General features: G+C 41.2%; 1 protein-coding gene across 1 annotated transcript in view; it reads right to left on the bottom strand.

Annotated features, from left to right (window-relative positions):
* The window catches only part of RYK (receptor like tyrosine kinase), a 70,721-nt gene that overhangs the window by 8,951 nt on the left and 34,135 nt on the right, over nucleotides 1-27,635 (bottom strand). The window contains exons 7-12 of the mRNA XM_086468553.1: nucleotides 25,884-25,984; nucleotides 22,805-22,939; nucleotides 20,345-20,431; nucleotides 5,449-5,518; nucleotides 4,109-4,241; nucleotides 2,227-2,336 (exon numbers count right to left, since the gene is read on the bottom strand). Coding sequence (XP_086324679.1) covers nucleotides 2,227-2,336; nucleotides 4,109-4,241; nucleotides 5,449-5,518; nucleotides 20,345-20,431; nucleotides 22,805-22,939; nucleotides 25,884-25,984 — 636 coding nt within the window. The remainder of the gene's footprint in view (nucleotides 1-2,226; nucleotides 2,337-4,108; nucleotides 4,242-5,448; nucleotides 5,519-20,344; nucleotides 20,432-22,804; nucleotides 22,940-25,883; nucleotides 25,985-27,635) is intronic.

Genomic DNA, 27,635 nt, shown 5'->3' with positions numbered 1-27,635 from the left:
CTGGCCAGGTTTAATTCTGTCAGGGCTTTGGTTTTCCTAACCTGATCCCTGGCTGCTCAGACAATTTCTCTGTACTCTTCCCAGGCTACCAGTCCTTGCTTCCAACCTCTTCCTTTTCATGTGAGTTTGTCCAGGAGCTCCTTGTTCATCCACACAGGCCTCCAGGCATTTTTGCCTGACTTGCTCTTTGTTGGGATGCATCACTCCTGAGCTTGGAGGATGTGATCTTTGAATATCAACCAGCTATCTTGGGCCCCTCTTCCCTCGAGGGCTGTATCCCATGGTACTCTACCAATCACTCTTAAGAGTTCAGAGAAATTCCTAGAAGACCTGCCTATAAAGAAATACAATACAAAGGGTAATCTGCCAGTGATAAGAGAGCTTTGACTTGTGTAATCCGTATGTTCACTCTGGGCCAAACTGTGCCATGGGCATATAAGATCAGAATTCCTCCCTCAACAAACCTGTCAAGACCACTGCAACGCTAGCTCCCTTCCCAAAATTAAGGCACATATACATAGGTCTGATACACTTCATATCAACTCCTTCCAGCCTTTCAGCACACAGGAACAGACCTGGGAAACAAAGGGGTGGCAGATGAATCAAAGCACTTCAAGGGATCCTGGCTACTGGCACCCTTTTTTTCTCTTTGAAAACCTAATGCTAGCCCAGGATTTCAGATCAGCAGATGCTCAGCTCCTGCCTGCATTTCCTACAGAGAAGAAGTGCCAGGTGCACTATGAATTGATTTTTACTGCCAGCACTCCAGATCACACATACGGCAACTGAAGTGAAGCTGGACTTTGCCCCAGGAGGGCAAGGACGCAAGCAATCTAGACTGCTGACCCTTTGCACAGCAAGGGCACTAGTCTATTAATTCACTTGCACAGAAATGAGAGGTTGTCCCAAGGTCATTTCCCTGGAGCACTATTTATGATCTCCTGCGGTACCACTTCCTCCTCAACATGTTCACCAGAAAGCAAAAGCAACAGGAACTTGGAATAGAGTCGCTCAGGACAAAATGAGCATCCTTAGGTAGGCAAGAGCCAGGAAAGATTCTGCTAGACTAGCTTGGTGGCACTAGTTTAAAAGCACAAGGGATGGCTTCAGGGTGGACCTCACTGCTCTCTCTGTCCCAGTATTTGCTACACCAACAGTGTGTGGTACCAGTACAACAGCTGCAGTAGTTAAAAGAATATCCTAGGACAAGCACGAGTGCTTAAGTGTCTTCCAGCTTCTTCTCTCCCAGATGCAACATCAGAAGCTTTGCTGGCCCTGTTTGAGATGTCTGAAGAACTGGGCCAAAGACTGCACCTGAGAAGACTGAGTATTTTGTGGACAGAAGCACAAGGCAAAGAAAGTCATAGCAATAGTGACCCCTGATAGCCCTGAGGGGCTAGGTAAAAAGGAGAAGTGTCTCTCCAAATCAGGAACTTGAATTCGAGGCTTCAGACGTGGTCTTGAATTCTGAAAAGTAACTGTGTTACTTGAATTATGATGTTGTTTGGAGATGTCATAAAACTAAGCTCACGGACTAACTGCCCCTTTTAATATTTTCAGACATTTAGTTCAGTTTAGGCAGAACCCTGTATTTTTTGTTTCCCCTTATTATGTACTAAAGCAGATAGAGAATGAGCTCAGCTGGCAGTCTGAGTGATTCGGTTTATAAAAAGCCATCAAACACCTCAATCTCTACATTTTGAGGGCATATTCCAGTCAGAAGATGGTCTCAAACCCTACTTTGGCCCTCCTACCATTACAAAATGCATTCATATCTACAGATCATTTGACAACTAAAAAAAAAAATCTACCAATGAACAAAGCCAATAAGCCATTTTTTAAGAAAAAAAAAACACGAAGAAAAACAACTTCATACAAAAATCTACCCATTCATAAACTGCCAAAGATATTGCAAGTTCTTATTAACACTTAAGGAAAGCTTTAATATTTTTCAAGCCTTTGAAAAAGTGATAGAAAAGTGATAAACCCAGCAAAAGTATTTAAGATGAGGATGTTCTGCTTCCTCGAAAACCATGTTTTCTGGTTCACCTTATGCTTAGAGGAAGATAACTTCACTGACAAAACTATTCACCCAAAATTTGGAAAAAACACGCACAAGTAGTTTATTTTGCAGTAGAGATCAGGTCAATCGCAGAAAGCCCATCATAGCTCTAGCTGCTGACATTATATTGTCTGCACGATGACACTATCCCATCGAGTACTTACACACAGTTTCTAGCAGCCAGGTCTTTGTGAATGACCTCCCGTCTGGCCAAATAACTCATTCCACAGGCAATCTGAATAGCCATATGTACAAGATCCTGCTGGGAAATTGCCTGCAAGAGCACAGAACAACCATTGCAAAACTGCATGCCTAGTGCCTGTGAGGTTAGTGGGTTTGTTGTATTTTAGTCCGCCTTTCCCTCCCCTTTAGTGGCTGATGCTTTCTAGCAGCTACAGACACTACCACCTGTTGAAAGCTTATGAAGACTGCTTATTCTATTACTCTTTTTTTCACATGCCAGGGGCAAATGTTTCCAACTTGCAGCTGCCTCACTGCTACACAGCTTTTCCTTCGATTAGTAAGGAACATAGGCAAAACCAGTCAATTTTACCCTTCCTACCACACTTTTTTTCACTTTGTTTCTCTGGAAATCAAATCATTTTCAAGCAGCAGAGCACAAATAGCAGTCAAAATTTTTGTTGCTATCTACCACAGAAAATCAGTATCAAAGGCTGTTGCTCCATCTACTTTTACAACTTCACAGTCCTATGTAAATTAAACCCTTGCACATATTTATACCTTGGGTTCCCTCTTCCATTTCTATAGTGTTACAGAAACTTCACTACGCAGGTGGACACACTGAAGTTGCAAGACTGAGGTTAAAATAAACCACACAATAAATTAAAACAATAATAAAGTGGCTTCTTCATTAATAGGTTGTTACTGAGAACAACAGCCATGTACTATTTTAGAAAATTCAAGTTTTTGTAGAAAAGTTCTATCTTAAAATAAGTATCTAGGACACCGAATGCCCTGGTTTTTGGTAGCGAAGTACAGTCATACCTAGTTACTAAGAGGCAACTCCTGTTTGACATAATACAGATTATAAATACCCTTTCTGCTTAAATTCTTGGGGAGGGATATTAGTGTGTTGCATAGGGATTCATAACTCTGATTAAGCAGCAAAACAAGTAAAATCAAAAGTTGAAAGATCCTAGCAGCTTATCACAACTTGTAAATTAAGAGGTAGGTCACCCTTGCTAGTTTGAAATCTGATACATAACAGGGACCTCAGGAAACAAGATTTCATTTTGTGCTTGATTTAGTCTGAAGACAGAAGCCAAATCAAGGTGAAGATGAAGAAAAGGCAAGGTAATCCTAACAAGAAGGGTAGTGTTACTACATATACACATCCACCACTAAACAGTTATTCAGATTCTTAGAAGTAAACAAAATATGTTCTCATCTAGGAATATTTTCCTTCTCACTTCTCATGAAATACATGCAACAGGCTTGGTTAAAACACAGTAAAGTTATGAATGCTAAAGAGCACCCACAGCACTAAAAAAAAAAAATAAAAAATCATCAGAGATTGCTTCCTTTAGTATCTAAAGTTAAATATATCTGGTTATTTTACTTAACAGCAACTCTACAGGAGCACCCTAAAAGTTTAACAGACAAGCATTATCCTTACTATAAAATAATTAAGAGCTACAGTAATTAAAGGGATAATCTATTAATTATACCGAAAATAACTGGTAAATCTGAAATTTCTCCATACATTATTTTCCCCTGTGTATTCCAACAAAACCACAATCATATCCCATTTTCTTTATTTTTTAATTTATTGGTTTTTAAAGATTTATTGATATACCAGCTACTACCCTAATCAGCAGCTTCATGCCCTCTGAGTATCTGTGATAAACGCAGACAATAAAGTTTTCCTTGTATGAATCAAGACAAACACTTGCTAGGGAACCTGCTTGCCAGTTCTCTCACTGTCACAACAGAGCAGGTAAATACCACAACTATTTAAGGCATATACACAGATGACAAACCACGTTTAAGTTTAATGGGCAAGAAGTCACAGATTTCTGAGTGTACCTGAGGATTGTTGGCCTCTACCAGCTTGCACTGTCGCAAGAATAGTTTAAGGTTCCCCCAATTCATGTATGGCAACAGCACCATTGGTTTCTCTCCCTCTTCTATACAGACATGAGTGATAGGTAGCAGATTCCTGGAAGACAGGGGCAGACATTCCTGATTTTATGAAAGTGAAGTTTGATAAAAATCTTCTCAATCCCTAAACACAGTAAGTGAAAGTGACTCAACATTGAAGAAACTTGAAACAAACTGTACAGAGTTTCAATTTTCCATGGAACACTTTTTAAAAACCTGTACCTTCCAGTGAAGACATATCAGTAAGCCTCCAATGAGTTACAGTGATTTTTAAAAGGGAATTTTGAAACTTCCTGGTCTTGAAGATGTCTGATAGTCGGGTGTCACACCCCTGAGCTCTATATACCCATGGAGCTCTACCTTCAACCAAGATAAAGGTCCCAGCTTTACAGCAAAGAGAAAAAAAAGCTTTTTGGACTTTACAGAGTTTGACTTGTAAAAAGGAGGATTAACAGGGGATTTGGAATGATGAGAGGGTGGCTGTTTCTTTTTGTTCCAATTTTAAGTATGTTTCCTTAAGAACCTGCTACTCCTCTCAATATAATCCTGTGTTTTAGGCAAGGCCTTAACTATAGTAACTTAGAAAAGCAATTTTTAAATGCACTGTGCAATTGATAATTCTGCTTGAACTATTTTAATTTCCTTCATATTACCAGTAAAAAAAAGATCAACTACCAGTCTAGGGACTTGATGATGAGCATACGTTCCTTCTTACCTGCATCGTTGCTAGTAATGAAGAGCTTTAAGGCCAATTTTAGCCTTTAATCCATGCTGCAAAACTGCCACTAACTCAAGCTGTTTGGGACATCAACTTAAAGCACTTAAGCCATCACCGCAGAAAAACATGACATTAATTCATAAGGGATAAATCCTATCAGCGATGTTACGATGCCATACCATCATCACAATACTTTTCTATGCCATGTAGAAAATTATGAACAATACAAATTAGACCAGTAAATTAGCTAAACTGACAATCAACCTGCATATATATACTTACACTCATCAGCACTAAGATCCGGCAAAATCTAACAACTAGCCTGTGCAAGAACTAGCATAAACCATCGCAGGACTGCAGCACCTTTTTCTGTAATCACTAAAAACATAAAAAAGGAGTACCTACCCACATTTCACTGCAAGGCTTGGAACACCAAACAAAAGACTTTTCTGGAAAAAAATGTTTCCTCTCCCCCTAGGGAGCTTTAAGCACAAGTATTTTCAGCTCACACAGATACAGTTTTGCTTATACATACTGCTTAGCTTACCTGTGATGAAGTCCTCTGAGTTTACAGCTTTCAGTCAGCATCATTGTCACCTGTACCTCTGAGGCTTGATCTAACAAAAAAAAAAAATATAAAGGAACTGCAGATATAATATTGGAAACCAATCAACGTATTAATTAAAATTTGGTCCAGATTTGCAAGTCAGTTGAGGTCATTTGAGCACAAACAGAACTTGTTTGCCTACTATTTTGAAATGGAATTTAAAAAAACCCAAACGAGTAAGCCAAGTTCTAGGGCATATTTCTGCTTAAACAAATGGGGTGAAGACAAAAAAGGAAATAAAATACACTCCAGGTGCTGACAGGCTGTACTTTTGCCACTTCCTGACAGCTTCTGGGCAGGCATGAATTGCCTGCGCTAGGCAGTATGGGTCACATCCTGCACATGGGGCCAGTGCTGCTGGAAGCAGCACAGATAGAGGCTGGGCGATGAGTGGATGGAGAGCAGCCCTGCGGAGAAGGGCTTGGGGGTGCTGGTGGGTGAAAACCTGAACACAACCCAGCAATGGGTGCTCGCAGCTCACAAAGCCACCAGCATCTTGGGCTGCATCAAGAGCAGCGTGGCCAGCAGGTCGAGGGAGGGGATTCTGCCCCTCTGCTCTGCTCTGGTGAGACCCCACCTGCAGGGCTGCATCCAGCTTTGGGGCCTCAGCACAAAAAAGACATGGACCTGCTATAGCGAGTCCAGAGGAGGGTCATGAAGATGCTCAGGGGGCTGGAGCACCTCCCCTGCGAGGGCAGGCTGAGAGAGCTGGGGTTGTTCAGCCTGGAGAAGAGAAGGCTCCGGGGAGACCTTTCAGCGCCCTTCCAGTGCTTAAAGGGGGCCTGCAGGAAAGGTGGGGAGGGACTCTTGATCAGGGAGTGTGGTGACAGGACGAGAGCTAATGGTTTCAAACAGAAAGAGGAGAGATTTAGATTAGATATTAGGAAGAAATTCTTCCCTGTGAGGGTGATGAGGCACTGGCACAGGTTGCCCAGAGCAGCTGTGTCTGCCCCTCCCTGGCAGTGTTCAAGGCCAGGTTGGATGGGGCTTGGAGCAACCTGGTCTAGTGGAAGGTGTCCCTGCCCATGGCAGGGGGTTGGAACTAGAGGATTTTTAAGGTCCCTTCCAACCCAAACCATTCTATGATTTGGTATGAAGGGGAGCATGCCATGCATTTCCCAAAAGCACAGAAGTGCTCAGAAGACACCAGTTCACTGCTGAAGTACCAGTATAGGCTTCTGCAGATTACTTCCACACTGATGGAGACCATTTACTTCTAGATTTACTTATTTACTGCTCTCTACTTGAAACACTTGACTCCTGGCAACCTTAGAAATGTTTGCTGTTCTCTTCACCACCTTTCAAAAAAAAAAAAAAAAAAAAGAAAATCACTCAGAACATCTACAGGGCAAAAGCAGAAGTGTTGCCTGTAGCCCCTTCCCCACAAACATTTGTTAGGTTCTCTTCCCCCACTGCCCCCGGTGGCAAGAAGCAACGGGGAAGCTTAAGGCGATGTAAATCAGAGCTCTCACAATCCCACCCTCCTCATACCTGGCTGCGTTTTCTGTCCCTCCTTCGTGCTAGAACTAGTACTGGTGTGCCTAGGCAGCAAGCTAGCACAAGAGAGAGCCCAGCAAAGGCCAATCAGTTTTCCTTGCTGCATTAGGACAAATTTACATATTACAGATGAGTCAAACCAACATTTTATTGTCCTGGGAGGAAAAAGAAGAGAGGACTCATCTGCTCTTTTCCCTTCTTCATGGTCTTACCCTCCTCCCCATACCAGCTCGGATACCCTTTCCTAATTGAACTCTAACCCTGCAAAAGAAAACACAACTTTTGTCTCAGTTAAGACTGCTGAACATGGTCAGTGCAGATATGGACAAGGTAGGGAAAGAAAGCACAAAGCCCAGAGGGAGAGCATGGCCTGCCCCTCATGGCAACAGCAAGCTAAAGAGATGGGCTCTAACCACAATACACAAACTGGCATTTAGCTTTCCAGATATGCTGGAAGTGGAGACAGCTTCAGGCACAACACAGCTCCCGCCTAAGAAGGGTTCATCAAAAGAAAAATTGCACAACTCAAGAACCTGGGAGGCACAAAACATTGGCTGGATTAAGAAAGTTCCCCTAAGCCAGGGAAAGGAATGATAGCCCAAGGCAAATGACTTCAAAGGCTGCTTTACCACCTCAACTCAGGAGAGATTAAAAAGGAGGCATGCCTCCCCAAAAGCATACAGGCACTAAAAGAGGAGGAGATCAGGAAATGGAGGTTATAAATGCAGACACAGGTCCCAGCCAGAGGCACTGAACACCGAGCTTGTTTGGAAACCCCTAAAGAGCATCACTGCCTAGACCCTGTCCAGGCTAGAAGGACCAAGACCACCAAAAGCATGTAGAGAAGTCCAGACACAGAGATGCCATTAGATCAGTGACAGTTATGGCTGTGGTATATTACGGGACGCATCAAAACAGTGCATTTCCTTGTATTTGATAACAAGTACAGATGGTGGGAGGGTATGAACAGGTTCTTGCAGTGCAGAAGGCATTTAAGTACCAGTCAGCTGAAGCCTCTAGTTTGCATGCCAACACACAGAGCCACAAGAAAGAGAAGGTCCTCCCTACTATGCAGCAATAATGCTCAAGTGTTTTATATGTGATGAGTTTGATACATAGGAGACAGACTCCAAAACACTTGTAAACAAGCAAGAAAAACCAAGACACTACATTAAAATGAAGTTGTATAGGTATGAATGGCTGAGTCAGCCAACTGTTATAAAGGGCAAGAAGCATTAAAAATAGAGGTATAAAAGCATATTATAAGAAGGTAGAGGAACTGCCAGCAGGCTACTAGCATACAGCTTCAGATTTAAATGCATTAATTACTAGAACTGAAAGACTTCTTCAACTCAGCATATGGCCAAGGGAGGGAACAGATTATTAGGTGTGAGTTTAAGCTGATTAGCTCGCTTATATGCTCTTTGGCCCTCTGCTTGCTTGACTGGTTTGCTTTTAAGTATAAGAGCCACCATGCAATAATTCGAAGCTCTAAATCAGAGATTATTTAAGACTGGTTTAAAAAAAAAATCTACAGAACAAGTTAATCTGGTTTTGACAATGCACCTATTCATCTCTTCAGGTCAACACTGTAAGAGACGACATTCTTCCCATCACACAGGGTGTTTTTCAGGTCGCCGTTACCTTTCATTGTTTTCTTTCCGCTAAGAGACACTATGCTATAGCCATTGAGCACCCAAAAGGATGACTGACTCCCACTCAAGTATATATGGAAATTTAAATCTTATCTTGTGAAACAGTCCCAGCATCCGTATTGTGTTTTCTTATCAATATTATTTCCTTGTTTTCTGTACAGAAAAAACTCAAACACAACAAATTCAACACACACCAAACAAACAATAGCAGTACAAGGCTAATTGTCCTCTAGCTTAGACCGATGCCAATTTAGAACCACCACACAATTTCATTATTGTGGTTTGTCCTAGATATAATTGAAAACAGAATATAAATCACCACTTCTTTGAGTGACCCTAGTCAAAAAGGGGTAAAAAACCAAACAAAATAATACTACTGCAACAGCCTCCATTACAATCAGACTTCCTTTTAAGGCCGTTTTCTTTAGTTACACAAGAAAAAGTACATTTGAACAAACTCTGTCACATTTAGTAGATTATAATCACTTTTGAGCATCCAACAGCCAGGTCTTCATAGATTAGGAAGAAGGTGATTTTGTTGAATACATTTTGTTGAATACACTGCTGAATCTGACCATCCTGCACTGAAAATCCTTAAAAGCAACCCAGAAAATCCACAGCATTTCTGGCTTTGATACAAGAAAGATGTAGTCCTAGAGCAAAGCCAGCAACAGCCATGACCCAGCAATTCTGGCCTGGTGAGATGTTTTTACAAGGACATATTAAGGTGAACCCTACAGATTTCATTTTCCTGCCTGGGCCAAACTGTAATCCTGTACCAAATCCATATATCAAATCTCGAAGCAATACATGTAAGCATACACACACGGACATTTTATTCACAGAACTGTTTGTGTAGCCACACAAAACGAGACCCGGGGAATGATATTGTCAAACACACAAGAACATCCACAGGCTTTTGCAGCTCATTTTTTCTGTACTGGATCCATGAAATCATTTGATATGAACACAGCCACACATGCAGCTAAAGAGGGGGGAAATGGGGGGAAAGCCTCCCCGAGCCAGAAACCTCTTAAATTAGAATAGCAATTTAAAGCCACAACAGAGGAGGCCATGTCTCCCATATATTAAATCTGGGCATCAGGAAACAGCCCCAAGTTTATGTCAAACACTCCAGGGCAAAGCAACAAGGGCTGGTTGCACAACTTCTTCAAAGCCTTAAAAACCCCTAAACTTTCCTCTGAGATATTAACGCTATTTGTGATTAAGAATACGTCAGTGCTCAACAACGCATGCAGTTGCAGCCTGATGATCATGAGGTGTAGCCAGCTCAGTGCTTCTTAGCCCTGAAAGAGCATCATCTATTTCCACAAGGCTACCGTGCACCAACAGCTGAGTAACTGAGCAGCAAAGATCTCAGGTCACATGAGTCAAGAGGAAGACTGAACATCTAGAAGTACTACTGGGTATTAAATTAGGACCAAAAAGATCCAACTTTCAGAAGGTGCTTAAAAACAAGACTATTTGAGACAGATGTAAATGCGTTCCAGAACCAGGAAGATGCTTTTAAAGCACTGGTTTTACCCTTTCTGTGCCAAGAGCCTGGCTGTGAAAGCCTACCCTAAGGCATGGAGCAAGAACAAGCTATGATTCCAAGAAGCTTTGATACGGCTGCAGGTTTATCTCATGATATTACGTTATTTGTATATAGCCAGGCACAATGGGGCTCTTGGCACTACTATTTTCATGTAAAAGGCTAATCTCTCCACACAATTCTGGCAAGTGTGATATGTGCTGACGCCCTTCCTGGTTCATGGGGAGAAAGAGCACCTATTTGATTTTTACCACTTTCTCCAAGTCCATCTGCGAAACTGCTCTTTAGAAATCTCTATTCAGCATCCCTCATCAGTCACATGAATTGTTGTAAGACTCGCGTGAAAAAAAATCTCTGGCAAGTTTCGCGATGACACTAACATAGCATCAATTTGCTTACTCTGAGGCTGGGCACTCGTAACAACTGCAGAGCATCATACTCTGCATTCAGTAGGTGGTAGCATATCAGAGAAGAGTCATTCCACATCTCAAATTACTTCCCAGAGATGAAAAGCAGCAATTACCTGGATATTGCAGTGGGTTACCTGATTAGCTGGATGGCTTTCAAGAATAACATTTTAAGTCAGACCTCCTAGACTCTCAAAATAGCAAAGCACAGCATTACAACTTATAGATTGCAGCACAGTCACCAAAATCTGTTTCTTCAGACCAAAGACAAAGCAGAGACTTAAAAGAAATATAACCAAAGGTTTTAAAATTGAAACAAGTCACTCCAGAGCCCTTTCATAGCCTACTATGGGCAGTAACACACAGCAATTTCTTTCAGCACTCCTATCAGAAGCAGCTCCGCAAACACTATAGCTAGGAAGTCTAAGGCTTCTGATAAACCCATTTCCTGACAGCAATATTTAAAAAAAAAAAAAAAAGTTTTACCTGAAGCTTTTCTTGCCTTTGGACCGTTTGTAATGTCTTGTTCCCATGCGAACTTCCTTCTGTCTCATACTGCAAGCTAACGTTCTCCACCATCAGAACACTTACACAACCCATTTCCTATATGGCTACCTGTCTTCACAAAGCTTGTATTGCCCTTATTATCTTTCAGACTCGTGGGCTTTGCCAAATACACTGTGACAAAGTCCACAAGCCCAAGTTATTGAAGGGTGGAAAGCACACAGGCAGGCACAATGGTCACAGACTGTGTCCATAGGAATTAAGAGTGTAGCACTAGGCCTGCCCTAAACGTTCAGCTTCAGGTAAGAAATGCTCCTAGTACCAACATATCCTTTTTAATTACTGCTCCTTCTGCAGAGTGATTAATTATGTAAAATTTCTCCCAAGGCAGAATTCAATCCCAGCTCAAAGAGAACACATGCCTGAATACTGCTTTAACTCTTCTACACAAGTCTTTGGTTTTTGGAAAAAATACAACAAAGACTATCCTGAGTCCACATCTGTTGCATGTGACATTTTTAATGCTGCTAGCAGACACTTTCAGAACTTTCCTTCAATAGAAGGATGAACTGCTTAACGAATGCAAGTAGTCATAATCCTATCTGCTTTTACATAGGTAGAAGGGAGAGCACATACACAAAAATATTTATGCTTTAAAACTTCAAGAGGTCATAACAGACATTGACAAGTTACTGCGGAAGCCAGTAGCAGATATGATGGCTTTCTGCCTACCACAGAAGTGAAGGAAAAACACCTTGCTCCTGTTTAGCTGCTCTATTGCGGGTGCAAGTCTAGATAACCACTGTAATGGCTATACTTTCACGCATCAACGTCTATCTGCTTTACAAGGCAACCATGCATCCTCCAGGATTCAAATCTTCCATATGTTAAGACATACGCACACCAATGGCAACATAAGGAGGTTACAACAACAGACGTTATGCCTAGTCTTGTAAAAATTGCAACAGAGCAGGATTTCTACCCCAATCTTAATACCAAGGCTATTTATATTGAAATGTTTGTTTCCACACCACAACTGCACAAGTTTATTTTCCAAAGCAATGCAGTTCACATTTTCAAATTCAAGCCTAATTTTAATAGATTCTGGAAGCGATTCAACATGACACTGCTAAAACAGGGACTGCTGTTCTGGTTTTCCTACATTACAAATGCACACGCAGTTTTAAACCATAGAAAAGGGCAGAGGGAAGTTTGATTTGAGGATGCTGCTATTTCCCTACATAACAACACTAGAATCCAAGTAGCAACAGCCAAACAAGTAAAAGGCTCTTTGCTCAGTAATCCATTTAACTCAAAATGGAGCTGAAAGTGTAAGTAAATGTGAAGTGAAACGGGGGAAGAAACACAGAATTGATTTAATGTTTCAAAGTCTATCAAAATTGAAGTGATTTTAACTGACAGTGTACTGTAGCTTATTAATTTCTTTTTCCTGCAGAAACAAGTGGAATAGTAAATCTTTAAGTAGTACAGTACTTTGGACATCAACCTCAGGGCTGCTACTGAGAAAATTTTTAATTTAATTTAATTTTTAATTTAAAAAATATTGTATTATTTTATGTCTCAGGATACTTTCTTAATGAACTAGGATTCAATGACAAATACTGTGCACTTTTAAGTTGATATTCAGAAATTTGCTACTCTTCCCTAATTCCTTAAATTTATGTACCTTCCTTTACACAGATACTTAAGAATTTAACTCAGACTAGAAGCAGCTCTTTTCTGGAATTTTTTTGTCATAAACTTTCTTCTACAGAAACAGGATCTTGTACTCTATTTGGGGAGGTTAGATGCTTTTAACAATTAACTTAAATACTGTGCATTTAAGGCATGAACTTAAACTTACAAATATCTTCACAAGGCAGTGCTTTTTCAGAATGAATTGCACAGAAATGTAAAGCCAATGCAATTTAAAAACAGTATCTTGGGCACAACTGTGTACGTTCCAGGTTGCAGTATACTGTATACCCAATATGAACAAGAAACCCTTCAACTTGGTTACCACAAAGCTTTTTATACACACGTAAGTCACCCAAGTATGCCTATTGCTCTCCCCTGCTTTGCATAGCCTAAGTTCTTCAGATCTCTATTCCTACACCTCCTAACTGTACTGAAGAATTCCTGAAGGGTCACCAACTTGCACTCGGCTAGGCTGTAAGCAGACCAAACCAGACATCACATAGAATCATTAGGTTGGAACAGACCTCTAAGATCACCAAGTCCAACCGTTGACCTAACACCACCATGCCCACCAAACCATGTCTTAGAAGCACTATATCAACATGGTTTTTTGAACACCTCCAGGGACAGTGACTCCACTACCTCCCTGGGCAGTCTGTTTCAATGTTTGAACACTCTTTTGGTAAAGAAATTTTTCCTAATGTCCAGTCTAAATCTCCCCTGGTGCACCTTGAGGCCATTTCCTCTTGTCCTATTGCTAGCAACTTGGGAGAAGAGACTGACCCCCACCTCACTACAACCTCCTTTCAGGTAGCTGTAGAGAGCAATAAGGTCTCCCCTCAGTCTCCTCTTCTCCAGACTAAACAGCCCCAGTTCCCTCAGCCGCTCCTCATAAGCCCTGTTTCTCCAGACCCTTCACCAGCTTTGTTGCCCTTCTCTGGACAAGCTCCAGCACCTCAATGTCCTTCTTGTAGTGAGGGGCCCAAAACTGCACACAGCATTCGAGGTGCAGCCTCACCAGTGCCAAGTACAGGGGGGGCGCAATCACCTCCCTACTCCTGCTGGCCACACCATTTCTGATACAGGCCAGGATGCTGTTGGCCTTCTTGGCCACCTGGGCACACTGCTGGCTCATGTTCATCCAGCTGTCAACCACCACCCCCCCCCGTCCTTTTCCACCAGGCAGCTTTCCAGCCACTCACCCCACAGCCTGTAGCGCTGCATGAGGTCATTGTGATCCCTCTGCAGAGCCTTCCTATCCTCAAGCAGACCAGCACTCCCACCCAATTTAGTGTCATCTGCAAACTTACTGAGGGAGCATGAATGAAGGCAGTAACTGTCCACAGCGTGCAGACCTGTTAAGTCCCACTTGTTTTAACACACACCATTTAACATCTAATAGGTTTCCTCATATCTAAAACTCAACACAAACTTGCACTGCAAAGTGCTTGCTTTGACTCACGCTAGGAAGGCCTTGCGTACTACAAATACTGCGAAGGCAGCTGCAGTCCTGACATGTACCAGATTAATTCAGGTCCTTGCCCAAGGCTTCCATTACAGCATCATGAGCCACATTGTCTATAAGGGGGCACTTTGAGCATCCCATCTGAGATTAACAATAAATAAAAATTCTAAGAAGTATAATGTTGGAGGTAGCCAAGAGTGCTGAAGGAGTCCTTTACTGACCTATGATGACATGAACAAAAACTCAAAGCTTTGTTGAAGTTAATAAAATGATGAAGTCTTAAGAGTTAATCTTCACTTGCACTATGACTTTGTTTCCATGGGTGGTTTGTTTTCAAACACTCCTTCCGTGTACATAAGAAAAATTTTAAGTGGTTAGAAAATGAAATGGAAGCAGTCAGGTTATCTTGAACAGCACGATCGGTTGTTTTTAACAAAAATGTACCTTGGCCAGAACATACTAAATGAGTCAGGGCTCTGCACAACTCAAACTCACTGTGTATGTTCCTGGAATAATACAATTCCATTTGTTCTGCAAAGACTTTTCTCCTTCATAGGAAAAGCACCATTAAACAACGTGTTCTTTAAATCAAAGGTGAAAACCACGTTTTCTCCCTCTTCTGATGCAAAATGGCCTAGGAGATTCACAAGAAAGTTTATTTCATGCCACATAAAGGCAGAAGTAGTCAATCACTGGCAAGAGATGCAATGGCAGCTTTGAGAAACTATGCCAACCGAGACACTTCCCAAAGTTGAATGTGATTTGAAACCTCTTATTGGAAAGTGAAGCATTACAACCTCATAAAACAATTCTATTGTAGAGCAAGAAACACAATGAAGAAAGCAAATGCCAACTAAGTCTCTCATCTTTCTAACAAAGAACTCATTCAGATTGATCCACAGATTCCAATATCCCAAATATAGTACAGATAACATATTCTTGCTCTTACTGGTAACGAGACACACATCCTTCGTCTTCATGAATGCCCATTTAAAGAAAGAAGGAAGGTGGACAGAAAAGTCTAAATGCTTAGAAAGAAGCTAAAACTTTTACAAGGATGACTAGGCAAATTAATACACAGTGAAACTGGAAACTGCAAATAGAAAAGAACAACTGGATGTCCAATAGTAAGGATCCAGAGAAAATACAAACAAGTGCCACCTTTTGCCCCAGACACCTTGTGATCTTTGTACTCCCAAAGTTATTAAAGCTTCCCGAAAGTTGTCTCTAATTGTTCAACTGATACCCATTTTTTTCTTTTAAGCTCTCCTCTTTGGCACAGAGCACTGCACATAATGGAAGACTGAGGCATCCAGATGCACTCTAAAGCGTTAGATGATACAGCATTAAAAAAACATTATAAATTAATGTATTTCATGAACATGCAGGTAGAAGCTTTGTCACTATCCAAGGCATGTTACAACTTTTCTCTGGAGTGCACTACAGTTAGATGAAAGAAAATCCTCTTCCAAGGGATCTGGAGTGAATGTCTGGCACTCAGGGATGAATTCTGCCTTCAGACTGTATCTTTATAAAAGGTGTGGCATTGAGATTAAGAGAATTGTCTCCAACTTTTCAGTCATACCAATTTACAAGCTACAGAACAAGTAATCACTGAATTGCTTGAAAAGTACTTCAATGGCTTAATGAACACTTCAGATCAAGGACCCCAGACAAACTCTGTGGTGTAGGAGAAACTAGTGAAACACTGCTAAACAAACAAACCCCAATCTATTTGCCTCCTGCCCTGATGCTGCTTTATTAGGATCAAACTTGCCCTTTGAGAGTCTGACCTAATAGGTCAATCCCAGCTTGAGAAAACAGGGACTACAACACATTCCTGGAAACTAGTCTCACACTGTTGTGGCTAACATGCTCATCAGACAGCAGTTAGATCTGAGTATTCCCACTCTGAGAGAAGCATGTGTGCAGCCTTGTCAGTGTGCCTCTATTCTATCTTCTTATCTCTCCCTGGGGTTGATCCTTTTCCTCAAAGACAGCTGACTGGTTATGGCAGTAACTGCAGCAGCCCTTCCCACTTGCCTTCCCTGATGTTTTCTAGCGCACTAGTAAGGTGTAGAGTATTACTATAAACCAGAAGAGTGCTAACTGAAATCAAGAAGCCTTGATTTTTCTGGATTTAGTACTTGTTCTCCCTTCTGAAGTGACCTACTGTTAAAGGGATCTGTAATATGTAAAAACTGAGAAAGCTGGGACCTGCCTACCTTTGTCCTGAGAAACCCTGTAAGTGAAAGGGGCTTTTACAAGAAAGCCAGAGAGAGAGACTTGTTATCATGGCCTGTAATGACAGGACAAGGGGCAACAGTTTTAAACTGAAAGGTTGTTGATTCACGTTGGACGTAAGGAAGAAATTTTTATCATTATTATTATTATTTATTTTACAGCAACGGTGATGAGACACTGGCACAGGTTGCCCAGAGCAGCTGTGTCTGCCCCCCCCTGGCAGAGTTCAAGGCCAGGTTGGATGGGGCTTGGAGCAACCTGGTCTAGTGGAAGGTGTCCCTACCCATGGCAGGGGGTTGGAACTAGATGGTCTTTAAAGGCCCCTTCCAACTCAAATGATTATGGATCTATCATTCTAACATGAAATTCTACCTTGGGCACAAGTGATAATAAAATAAGTGATCATACTGGCCACATCCAGGTGTTCTCCTTCCAAAGGGTTTCTTCTATTGGCAATTCCAGATTTAAAGACATATCAACTACCCTAAAGTCAAAACAGCCAATGCAAGGTCTTAAATTTCCAAGCTCTGGTCCTAGTGAGAACAGATGTTTTTTCTCTCAAGAAGGTTGTTCTTCCTCACAGCACCTGCTAAAAGAATTTCAGTTCACATTTTTCAGAAGACCTGAAACACTTCACAGCCCCTCCCCATTATTTGCTGTCATCCGGGGTACCACTGTACTTTATCAATGTCAGAGTGCACCACTGGATAAAACAAGACAGTTCCAAAGCACCTCATACTTTTCGGGGGGGATAACTTAGTTACACAGACAAAGCCTTTTTTCCTTCTGTCTTTTCCACGACCCTCAGTCTCCTTTCTTGCCTTTAGCAACAGAGATACTTAAGTCAGTTTAACAGTTCTCATACCCATCTCGCTTTTGTGGTCCTGCCCTACTCCTGTGTTTGTGCCAAAACAGCAGTGCGTGTGTGGTCATGGGATGAACGAGATCAAGGAAAAAGACTAGTTAAAAGAGAATTTTTGCAGGGTTTTTTTCCCAAGCAGATCAAATTCCCAACTTATTACATGATCCAGCTGCACACACAGCTATCACAGCCAGGGTACAAAGACAAAGCTGCTTAATATTAGCACTGCAAATGAACTGCTGTAAGGAGAAGTGGGGATGTTTATAGTTGTTTTCCTAGCAACGTTCTGCTGCCCAAACCAGTATTATTTCACAGACAAGCATCAGCAAAATCTATTATAAACTTCGTCCATATAGATCCTTTTTAAAGCTGAGAAATTCTCTACAGACAACAATTATGTGAATACCACTACTCCCTTAAGACCATGCTCCAGTTCACCAGAGCCAGCAAATCTTTCACTGCGAAGGGAAGGGCTAGAGAAATCAGGATGTGCGCTATGTCAAAGATACAAGCCACTGTCAGGGAGAAATGCAGCTTTGAGAGTGGATTAGAAGCCCTATTTTGGTAAAGCAATTAGATAAGTGGTGATGGGATATCTGTTCTCACAAATGTCGTCTTGTCGTTTAATCCAGTGTTATAAAAAGTAAGCATGGTTGAGCAGTGCCGTACAGATGTCAAACTGCCCTAGCTCACACAATTTTGGGGCTCACAAGACCTGTAGCATTTGTTGACTCTGAATCAGGGCAGAGAACCACCAAGTAACACAGTGAAGGGGATCACAGATTAAGGTAACACTGGTAAACAATGCCACAAGTTAGACTGCCTCATCAAACATAGAGGAGCACCAGGCTCATGTGATATGGGATGAGTCTTTTGGAAACTATTTCAAATAAAAGCAAAGTGACAGCCAGAACTGTTTGGCAGAAAGGGGCAATAGAAGAGGGCAGAATTCAGGACAAGTTCCCAAAATACTGGAAAGCGGTGACTTTTTTTTTTTTTAAATACAGGACATTCTTTTGCTTCTTGCTAGAAGTTAATACACAAAAATACTTGCCTTTATATAAGAGGACCGTTACTTTTGCTAAGGCTATGACTACGTCATACAATACAGTTCTAGCTATCACCACAATGCTAAATGGTAGCTACCAACATCTTCCAAAGGGGCAGCACATTTACCTTTCAGAAGTCCTCTCTGGACCCAACAGGGAGGAAAAGCGCTACACAATGAAAGTGTACCACCTCAGAGGCACTCCTGAAGAAATAATGGAAGGATCTTGTGACTATGAGAGTAACTGTCAGTCTGAATCTAGGAGCACCCATGACGACATGCAAGAGAAAAGAGCAGGGAAAGTGACAAGAGCAAATCCCCACTGTTCAGCCCTCTGTGAATTCCATAAGCAGAAACGCAGAGAGTTGTTCCAGAGCACAGGCAAGCTCTGCTAGTTGATTTGCTGAGACAGATTTACTCACAGGTTACCTCCTGCTGCCCACAAAGCACTTCTTCACTGTTGGTACCCATCCCACCTTACAGTTTAGGTCAATTCGGAGGTAAGGATTTGTTAGGCAGGAAAGGACGCTCATTTCACACTGCCTATGTTGACTGCTCACAGCTGGTACCTGGCTCATAGTACTGACAAGTTGGAGCTTTGTACGTTCAACATACTTTGCCAGAGCAGCAGGTATGTTATCAGGCACTGACCTGTGCTCGCTGCCAAAGCCCACCACGCTGCTAGGCCTACATCCACAACGGTGTGCAGCTAAAGAATGCAACAGTATCCATCCCAAACAGCCACTTCAGACTGTTTCAAAAAGCAGAGACCCCTTTTTTACATACTTTTATTCCAAATCAGGTTCGCTTCAGGAAATTCTTCCCCTTGAAGCGAGCACGAATCTTTTTTTAAGTGGTTTTCCACAAACTTTTTTTATTACCACAAACATCTGACTGTGTGAGAAACATACCAAGAATAAAAGAAGGTTGCTTTCTTTAAGGAATATGTTTTTCTCAAAAATGGCACATAATAAATGGGTAGCAGAAAGATTCAATAACAATAAAATTTAGCAGCTTCACGAATTCCCACTTCCCTCTTTAAAAGGAGTATCTTTAAAAATTACCAGCCAGGCAAAAAAATTTAAAAGAAGTTGAAATTCTTACAGAAGCCTAATTGTTCATTTTTTTAAAAGAAACAATTAAAGAAGTTGTAAAATGAAAAACCAAAGGCAATAAAACACCCAACTGAAATGATAAAAATAACTGGTGAAGCAACTACTGTACAGTGAATTCAGCAAAATTGCTGTAGCTACTAGAGAACTCTCACACTGATGAGTGTAGAGGAAGGGATATATGTAGGATATATGTAATACTGGTTTCATGTATAACTACTTTGTTGTTTCTTAAGTCTACCTATCACAATTTAAATCACTCCAACAACATATTTCTTGCACAAAGATACTGTATTTGTATAAATTAAGGTCCAAACAATATATAAATTAGGTTCTAAACGGTAATTCTTATGCTTCAGTAGCAAAGTTTAAGGATGGCAGGAACCATGCCTTCTTTTCTACAGCCATGCATGTTTACAAAAGATCTTTAAGAGTCATTGCAGGTGCCTTTTTCAGCAATTTGCAGGGGAAAAGGCTGTGGATGGAAAGAACAATGACATGCTAGGGGGAAAAAAAACAAATATGATTTTTACTTTAAAGAATAATAAGCGACAGTATTCAAGATGCAATAACTGAAGGCACTGGTGGAGAATACATGCATTTTTCTTCCATATAAGATTTCTGTTCTCTCTGGCTGAAGGCAGCATTCAAATGCTTTCACTTTTTAAGCAGTAGCCATTTCCATATTTTGCGGAGGAGGAGTTTGCTTTCAAAGACAGATTTGATACACTCAGCATGCACCACAATCCACACAACTGGACACAAACCCACTCCTTTATGTAAACGTACCTTTAACAGTTTTGACAAAAACTTGTTTCTCTTTACTGGGGTCTTTTTCTTCTATTAGAATCCCATGGAAAATGCGCCCAAATGTGCCTATGAAGAGAACATAGTTAGTATTATGTGGTTAAAATACACTGACAATGTTGAGAGAGTATCTATTAAGAAAACGCTAACTTCAAATGTATCAGCCACAGCATAAAGTTAGGAACTACGGCAGCTGAAGCCTAAGTCCTGAATGCCCTGTCAAGTCAACACTATATAACCCAACCACCGCTCCAACACCAGGTGGATTCAGAACTATATGCAGTAAGTGCTGAAAGTTTTAGATAACTAAAACGTAGGGGGACGAACGTAAGAATGAGCTAATGACAGCAGCAGAATCCACTAAAATTAAGACAATACTGATGATCCGTTTATTGGTGGCAGTTCAGCCTTTGTCACCTGTCTGTACTAAGAACTCCAGCTCCATCTTTTTCTCATCCAGCCAGTCTGGAATTCTCCAGTCAAAACATTTCTCACAAAGATGACTTTTTTTTAAAATGTTCACAAGGAAACACCATTTTCAGCCAAGCAGTACACATGGAACAGTTTGAAAAACAAACAATATCACCTCAACTGGAAGGTGCTGGCTTTGTTTGGGTTTGGGTTTTTTTTTTCAGTCTCTCCAACATTTTTCCATTCCCAAAACTTTAACAATGCTATTGCAGGAAGAGGAGCTATATTGAACATGTTACTTCTGCCTCGCTCTCCTCCAGGCTTTTTACAGATTATGCTGTTTGTATTATTCCACACTGGACACTGAAGCCATTTCTCTACTTCACCAGGAAATGGTAACAGTCCAATTACTGTTAACATCTGCTCCATTTGCTAAAGCATAGCTATTCCATATAGATTTTTTTTTTAGACACACCCACATTTTTGTCTTACATCTCATACAATATGAGCTTGAAGCAGGCTCAGAATCAGGTGCTGTGCAAGCCCACAGCACAAAAAGCCCCTACGGATCCCTCTTCCTTTGCGCAGTCTCAGACATGGTGCTTTGCATTCTCTAACTGGTTACACCACACCAAAACCATAATCTCCTGAATTATTAAAATACGTTAAATTATGCAAGCTACTTGAAATTTACAATGAATCTCTGGCCAAGATCTGTAAAAGATGTTTAAGTTCCATTGTCAGCACTTACGAATTCTTGAAAATTTTATGCAGACATTGCTATTATTTGCTTCTCCTCTGAAGCTCTTTTGTTCTTAGATGACAAAGGCTTTACTCTGCTATGATCCTGATCTAAAATTGATGATTGTTCATCAGGATCTGTGTTCTAGTCCTCTGGCTCACTTTTGAAGGTTTTGACAGACTCAAATAACAGCTGGAGGCCAAGAAACAAGATTCCAGGACTAACCGGGTCCACATTGCATTCGACAGCCCTTTAAGCTGCATCTCACGCAACAGAGCAGCTCTGTCACTCGGTGCTGAACATCTGAAGCATAGCTGCAACACTGAGTCACCTCTACTCATCGGCTGACTCCTAACATCACAGCTGCAGGCAACAGACAGTACAAAGGAACACAAAGCACTGTCCCACACGCGAAGGAAGCTTTTTGCTAGAACTGGACACTGGAGTTGAGCACAAAGCTACCTCCTTAGAGACTGAGAGGCATACATTAAATGGGGAGAGTTAGCATCCTCCCATTGTCTTTCAGACAGTAATCCAAAGCATTTAGCAGTTCTACCTCCAAATGATGAGTATCTCAGATCTCCAGCTTTGGAAACTTTGATTTCTCCTGAGGCTCAGGGAACACAGACTTGGAAGTTGCAGCAGTAAAGATTAATGACAAAAACCCATAAGTATTTTAAATCTATTTCCCAAATTCAGTATCAACAAGAACCAGTTAATGTTGTGCATGAACACTTCCGAAGTAAACACTGAACAGCACAAAAGTATCAGGTAATCTCTGAATTTTTCGTACCAGAGCTGTAAGTGATGCATCTGCTGATTAGATTGCCAAATCAGAAGCTATCAAATTGAAGCAATGAGTTTAGACAACTGAGGTTTTTGCAAGCTTTGGGGGTTTTTTTTAATCTTGATTATTTTTTTTTCTGTTAAGAGAAGCTCTCCTGTAGTAACTCACAAAAGCGAGTTACTTTGCCACTTACAGGCCCAACTGATTATCTCATTCCTTAGCGATCTAACCCTTTCCTTTAAATAAAGGACTAGATTACTAAGGCAGACAAGATGAATGATTTACTGAGCATGACTAGTTGCTCCCCCCTTCTAATGATTTCTGGAAACTGATTTCCACACACACCCCCCCCACCCCAAATGCAAACGTCATTCACCATTCTTCTCCACCAAAGTTACAAAGATCAGAAACACCATCCATGATTAATTTCAGAAAAATCTAGCTATAAATATATATATATACACCATGTTGTAGCCAACAAGTGTCCGAGTCCTGTAAATACCTTCTTGGAGCACATCTTTTAGTGTTATCCTCTCCCTGGAGATTGCTATGTCCTTCACTTTAGCTTTTGCTTCCATTAGAGTGACACTTTTAAGATCATTCTTCTCTATCCGTAACGTAGGATAACCTGAGGAGCCAGCAGAGCCAAACAAACCAATATAAATACCCTTATAATGAGAACACAAGCACATCGCTTCACCTCAGCACCACCTACAGGTCTGAAGACATACAAGCAGAATGTTCTTAAAAAGATTATGTATTAATCTTAAAAAGATTACAGTATTAAACAACAAAAAAAAAAACAGCAAAGAAGTCACGTGAATATAATCACCTGCGGGAAAAAAAACCAAAATCACACAGGAATTCTATATAATGTCATGTGATCAAGTCTCATTATCAACAGCAAGTAAATGAAACTTCTTACATACTGAAGCCCAATGACGTGACGCTGCACTTCCCTGTCAACAAGGAAATAAAGACCACGGTCAGAGACTGTCTGTCAGAAGACTTGTTGGGGTGAGGAAGATGCCTTTCCCCAGCGTGATGTGATCAAACTCACCAGTGCCCTCTTCTGGCACTTCTAGACATTGAGATACACTAATACAGTCAGAAAGGCCAGAATATTTTTTGGTAAGTTTATGAATTATTGGAGAAATCTTGAGAATTACCTCAATGATTTTTTTTAATTATTATTTAAATGTTATTAAAACCAAAGTTAATATGACTGTGGAAGGACTAAGAACGTTCTTCCTGTTTATTTCGTGCATCCAACTTTTTTTCCTTCTTATATCCATTTTCACCATTTCCTGTGCTACGGGGGTGTCCCAAAACAGGTAAGAGATATTCTGAAACGACAAAGACTGAGCACAGCAAATAGGTGCCATTTAAACAGAGCAGCTACCATGCTCATCAAGGTGAGGAGAGTTTAATCATCACCGTGGACTTGGTCCTCTCTCTTTTTGCCAGAGGTTTGGTAATGAGTTTCCAGGGGTCATATTCAAATTAACCAGATGGTGCCACTTAGAGGGCCAACCTAAAAACCTGAGGTTGATAGGACATCAACAGCACAACATGATCTGGGAAAAGAGAAGGAAAATAAAAAGGCTGGGGAGGGAGTTCAGGTAGCAAGAGAGAAAACAGGTCAAGAATTAGTTGCATGCTAAGGTCTCTTCCAAACTCCGTGAAAAGGATTTTTTTAGTATTTTATATATATTTATTTATTTTTATATTAATGCTTCTACTAAATAAGTTTTAAGGGGCTCTCTCTGCAAGTGAAAGATGAACTTGGATGACAAAAGGATTGTGGTGGGGTTTTTTTTAGGGAGATACAATGCAATCTAGAAGAAAGCCAAAACTTTCCCAAAGCTGCAGTTCAAACTGAGGTAAACTGCTTCCACATGTGGAGAGGAAACAGGGAAACACAGTAGGGCTGAGCAGTAAACATGACATTTTTACAGCGCTCCCTCATGATTTGGGATGGTCAGTATCACTACTAAGTGCAATCAGAAGACAAAGGGAGAGACTTTTGGGTCTTATTGGTTGCTTTAACAACCAAAAAAAAAAATCAAGTCATTAATCATTATATCACCTAGCTCTAGGTAACATTGACATTCTCTCATTAGATGGCTACATCAAGTTTCTTCAGGCATTTAATACAAAACTCAGTGATCTTAAAGGTCTTTTGCAATCCAAATGATTCTATTGAGCACTAGGGAAGAGAAAAGTCACTGGTGGCAGCAGATGAAAACAGGAGACATTCAATTTAGACTTTGTGAAAAGGTCCGGAGCGCCAGGATACTATTTGAGCTTGGCAGTACCCACTCTGTTGAGAAAAACAGCAATTTGAATTTAACAGAGAGATAGTTCGTTCCTCTGGCTGGGCTCCCCCATTTTTCTCACTTCATAATACAAACCCTTACCTCACTTTAGATCTTTTAAAGCAGACTTTCCAGCAGCAGCTTAAGCCAATTGAGTTTGGGCTAAGTCTTGCTTTCTTCCAATGCTCAGCCATGTAGCCCCATACCCTCTAAGCACCAATCTTGATGCTCACACAGCAAGGCTACAAGCCAGTTCAGAGACCCGAGTCAATGAAAAACCCATCACTCTACAAAAGAGGGCAGCTTTCGGCTGGCTTAGCTCCCTTAATTGTCCTACAGCCTAGCAGCGCAAGCATCAGCACAAGCGAAAGGCTTGTGATCAGTCCGAGACTGAACAACTAAAAACTGCACACCAAGCATGTCCCTGCACTGTCCAGCTTCCCTACAGTCTGAACAGTCCCTTCCCTGGACTGATGCTATATGGGATATCCCTCCACTAGAAAAGACAGACAATAACTGGAGGTTAAACATTCCACAGATAATAAATACCCTCAGTAATTACAGGATTAACACAGAACATAGCTAGTATCATTACCACATCAGTCTATCACAGAGTATATAAACAACTGCCACCTTTTCTTTTAATTCACTGCTCTTTTTAACTATTTCATGTTCTTTCAAGCAAAGCTGTAAACAAAAAGAGATCATGAATGTATCATCCTTGTAAAGCTTTTTCCCCATCTATTCCTATTGCAGGTTGCAGCAACAAGGTGAAAAGAACATAACCATCAGTAACACATGCTGATGACAGTGCTTGCTTTGGTCTCCACTCAGTAACTAACTCTAAGGCTAGGTGGGTATTTCCGCTTGCTGGTATCATTTTCAGCTCTATACCACCCTCTGCTTGAACTGCATAAGGCACCTTCTTTCCAGTGTTAAGAGAACAGATGCTTCACAGACACTGGTGAAACCTTTCTAGCTGACGGATCTACGTGCGGGGAGAATATCCCGTCGGACAAAACACACTGTCGGGCTCATGTGATGACTCCTGGGCCTCAGTACTAAGGAGGCCTCAATCTTGACTACAGCACGGCTGGATAAAACCACACACCACCTGAACACAAGATGCAAACTGACAGGGCCAGGAGATTATTCACGCTCTTCTCTCCCACTTCATAGTAAATCGGTGCGACCCCTACCACCAAATACTCCAGCTGTGTTCAAGAGGGTCTGTTGCAAGGGACTAATTAGATTAACACTTACTGGTTACTGGCGTTGCGTTGTTTGGCGTGTCAGCTCGTAAGTACTGTGTTGTCTGTGTGGAAGGCTGGGATAAACCTTGCGAGCTACTGCTGTCGCTAATGCTGTTTTAAAACAAAAATGGGCATGAACATGACTGCTTGCCACAGTTTCAAAATTAACTTGAAGTTAAAACCAGAATATTTTCCAGGCTAGGCTTTGAAACAACAACATTTTTAAAGTCTCTTGCACATATTAAAATGTATTTCAGGTAACTCAAAAATCTCAGCACTTCTGTCCTTTCAGTGCGAACAACTTCCTCCCATTTGTTTGGCCAAATTTGTTCTACTTTCCAGTACTTTTTCCCCATTTTTGACAAATCAAAGTGACAAAATATTTATCGCAAGAACCACCCTGTCATACCAGAAATGACAGAAATCCTATATTCCAGAGAAGACTTGTATGCACTTGTTTCATGGTACCAACATCCCACTGAGAATCCTTGATGACTACAAAAGTTTGAAAGCAGCAGCCTGAGCCAAACAGAGAGGTACCTGTAACACCCTGTAAAGCTTCACTAGCTTTTTCAGCCAGAGTGACCTCCTCTTGCTTGCTCTGGGCATACCAGCTGCTTCCTCTATCTGCTGCCCTTTAGCTCCTGGGCTGGAGCAAATATCTAAAAAGATACTCCCTAGTTCACTGTTGCAAACAGTTGTTCGCCCTGTAGCACTGTACCTGTCTCAGCTCTTTTACAGACCAAACTGCCCTACCCAACTTTGTCATTCTCTATCTAAGCATAATTGTTGCCCCTTCCAGGGCCACCTACAATGTGCTTTTGAGATATTTTCTTTGGGTAAAGGACCACAGCTGCATGCAGTATTCAAGAGACAGGCAAACCATAGCTTAAATCTCAGCAAGATGCTTTCTGTCTTATCCTCTTAGACAAAATCCTACAAGAAAAAAAAAAAAAAAAGTTGTAGCTATAACAGCCTAAGAACAGGCAAGAAAGCTTGCAGGCAAAGGCAGTACCTGTTACTAGCTCAGATAGCAGGACCAGACAGAGCTGCTTTGATCTCCCTCCCAAACACACACAAACATCCCCCCTCACCCTTTTTTGAAACTTAAGAGCTTCTCCACTTCTGCTGACTGTATTGGGAGAACAAAGAGGAGACTGGTTTTGGGTATAACCCTCTGCCTTGCCAAATAATCAACACTGCATTTGCTTTCTGAGAACTGACCAAGCAGTGCCAGCCATCCCTGTAGGATTTTTAGACATGCTTTGTGATGCCCTCAAGGACCACTGTTAGCTTTGAAGCAAGACTTCCTTTAAAAAAAAAGTCAAGTCAACTCTTCCCCATTATACCGTAATCACAGAGGTACCTGCAGAATTTTTTCTTTAGAATAGACTCTACTAATTCTCACAATATAAACATCAGGTTTACTGATTTATAGCTGGCCTCAATCTCTCTCTGGAAACCTTTTTTTACTGTTACTCCCATATTTACTGTCTTCCAGGTGCAGGGTTTCAGCACAGTTTTTAGCATGAGGTTAAAAGTCACAGCTGGGGGTCCAGCTACTCTTCTTTAACTTCCTTTAGAGTTTTTGAATTAATATTTTCTGGTGCTGGCAACTTATTACCGCTTATTTTAACTGTTTGCGCTAGCGCATCTACAAGCTGCTTCAATATGATCCACTCCCTGGCAAGTTCCCTAGAAGAAGTGTCCTGTTATGGTCACTGCATTAAGCACTGATGCAGAACTTGCATTTTGTTTTCCT

Source organism: Leptosomus discolor, chromosome 7, assembly GCF_034619465.1.
Source record: "Leptosomus discolor isolate bLepDis1 chromosome 7, bLepDis1.hap2, whole genome shotgun sequence".
Taxonomy (NCBI): domain Eukaryota; kingdom Metazoa; phylum Chordata; class Aves; order Leptosomiformes; family Leptosomidae; genus Leptosomus; species Leptosomus discolor.
Note: the sequence above shows the minus strand (reverse complement) of the source record. Positions and strands in the feature narration are given on the sequence as shown.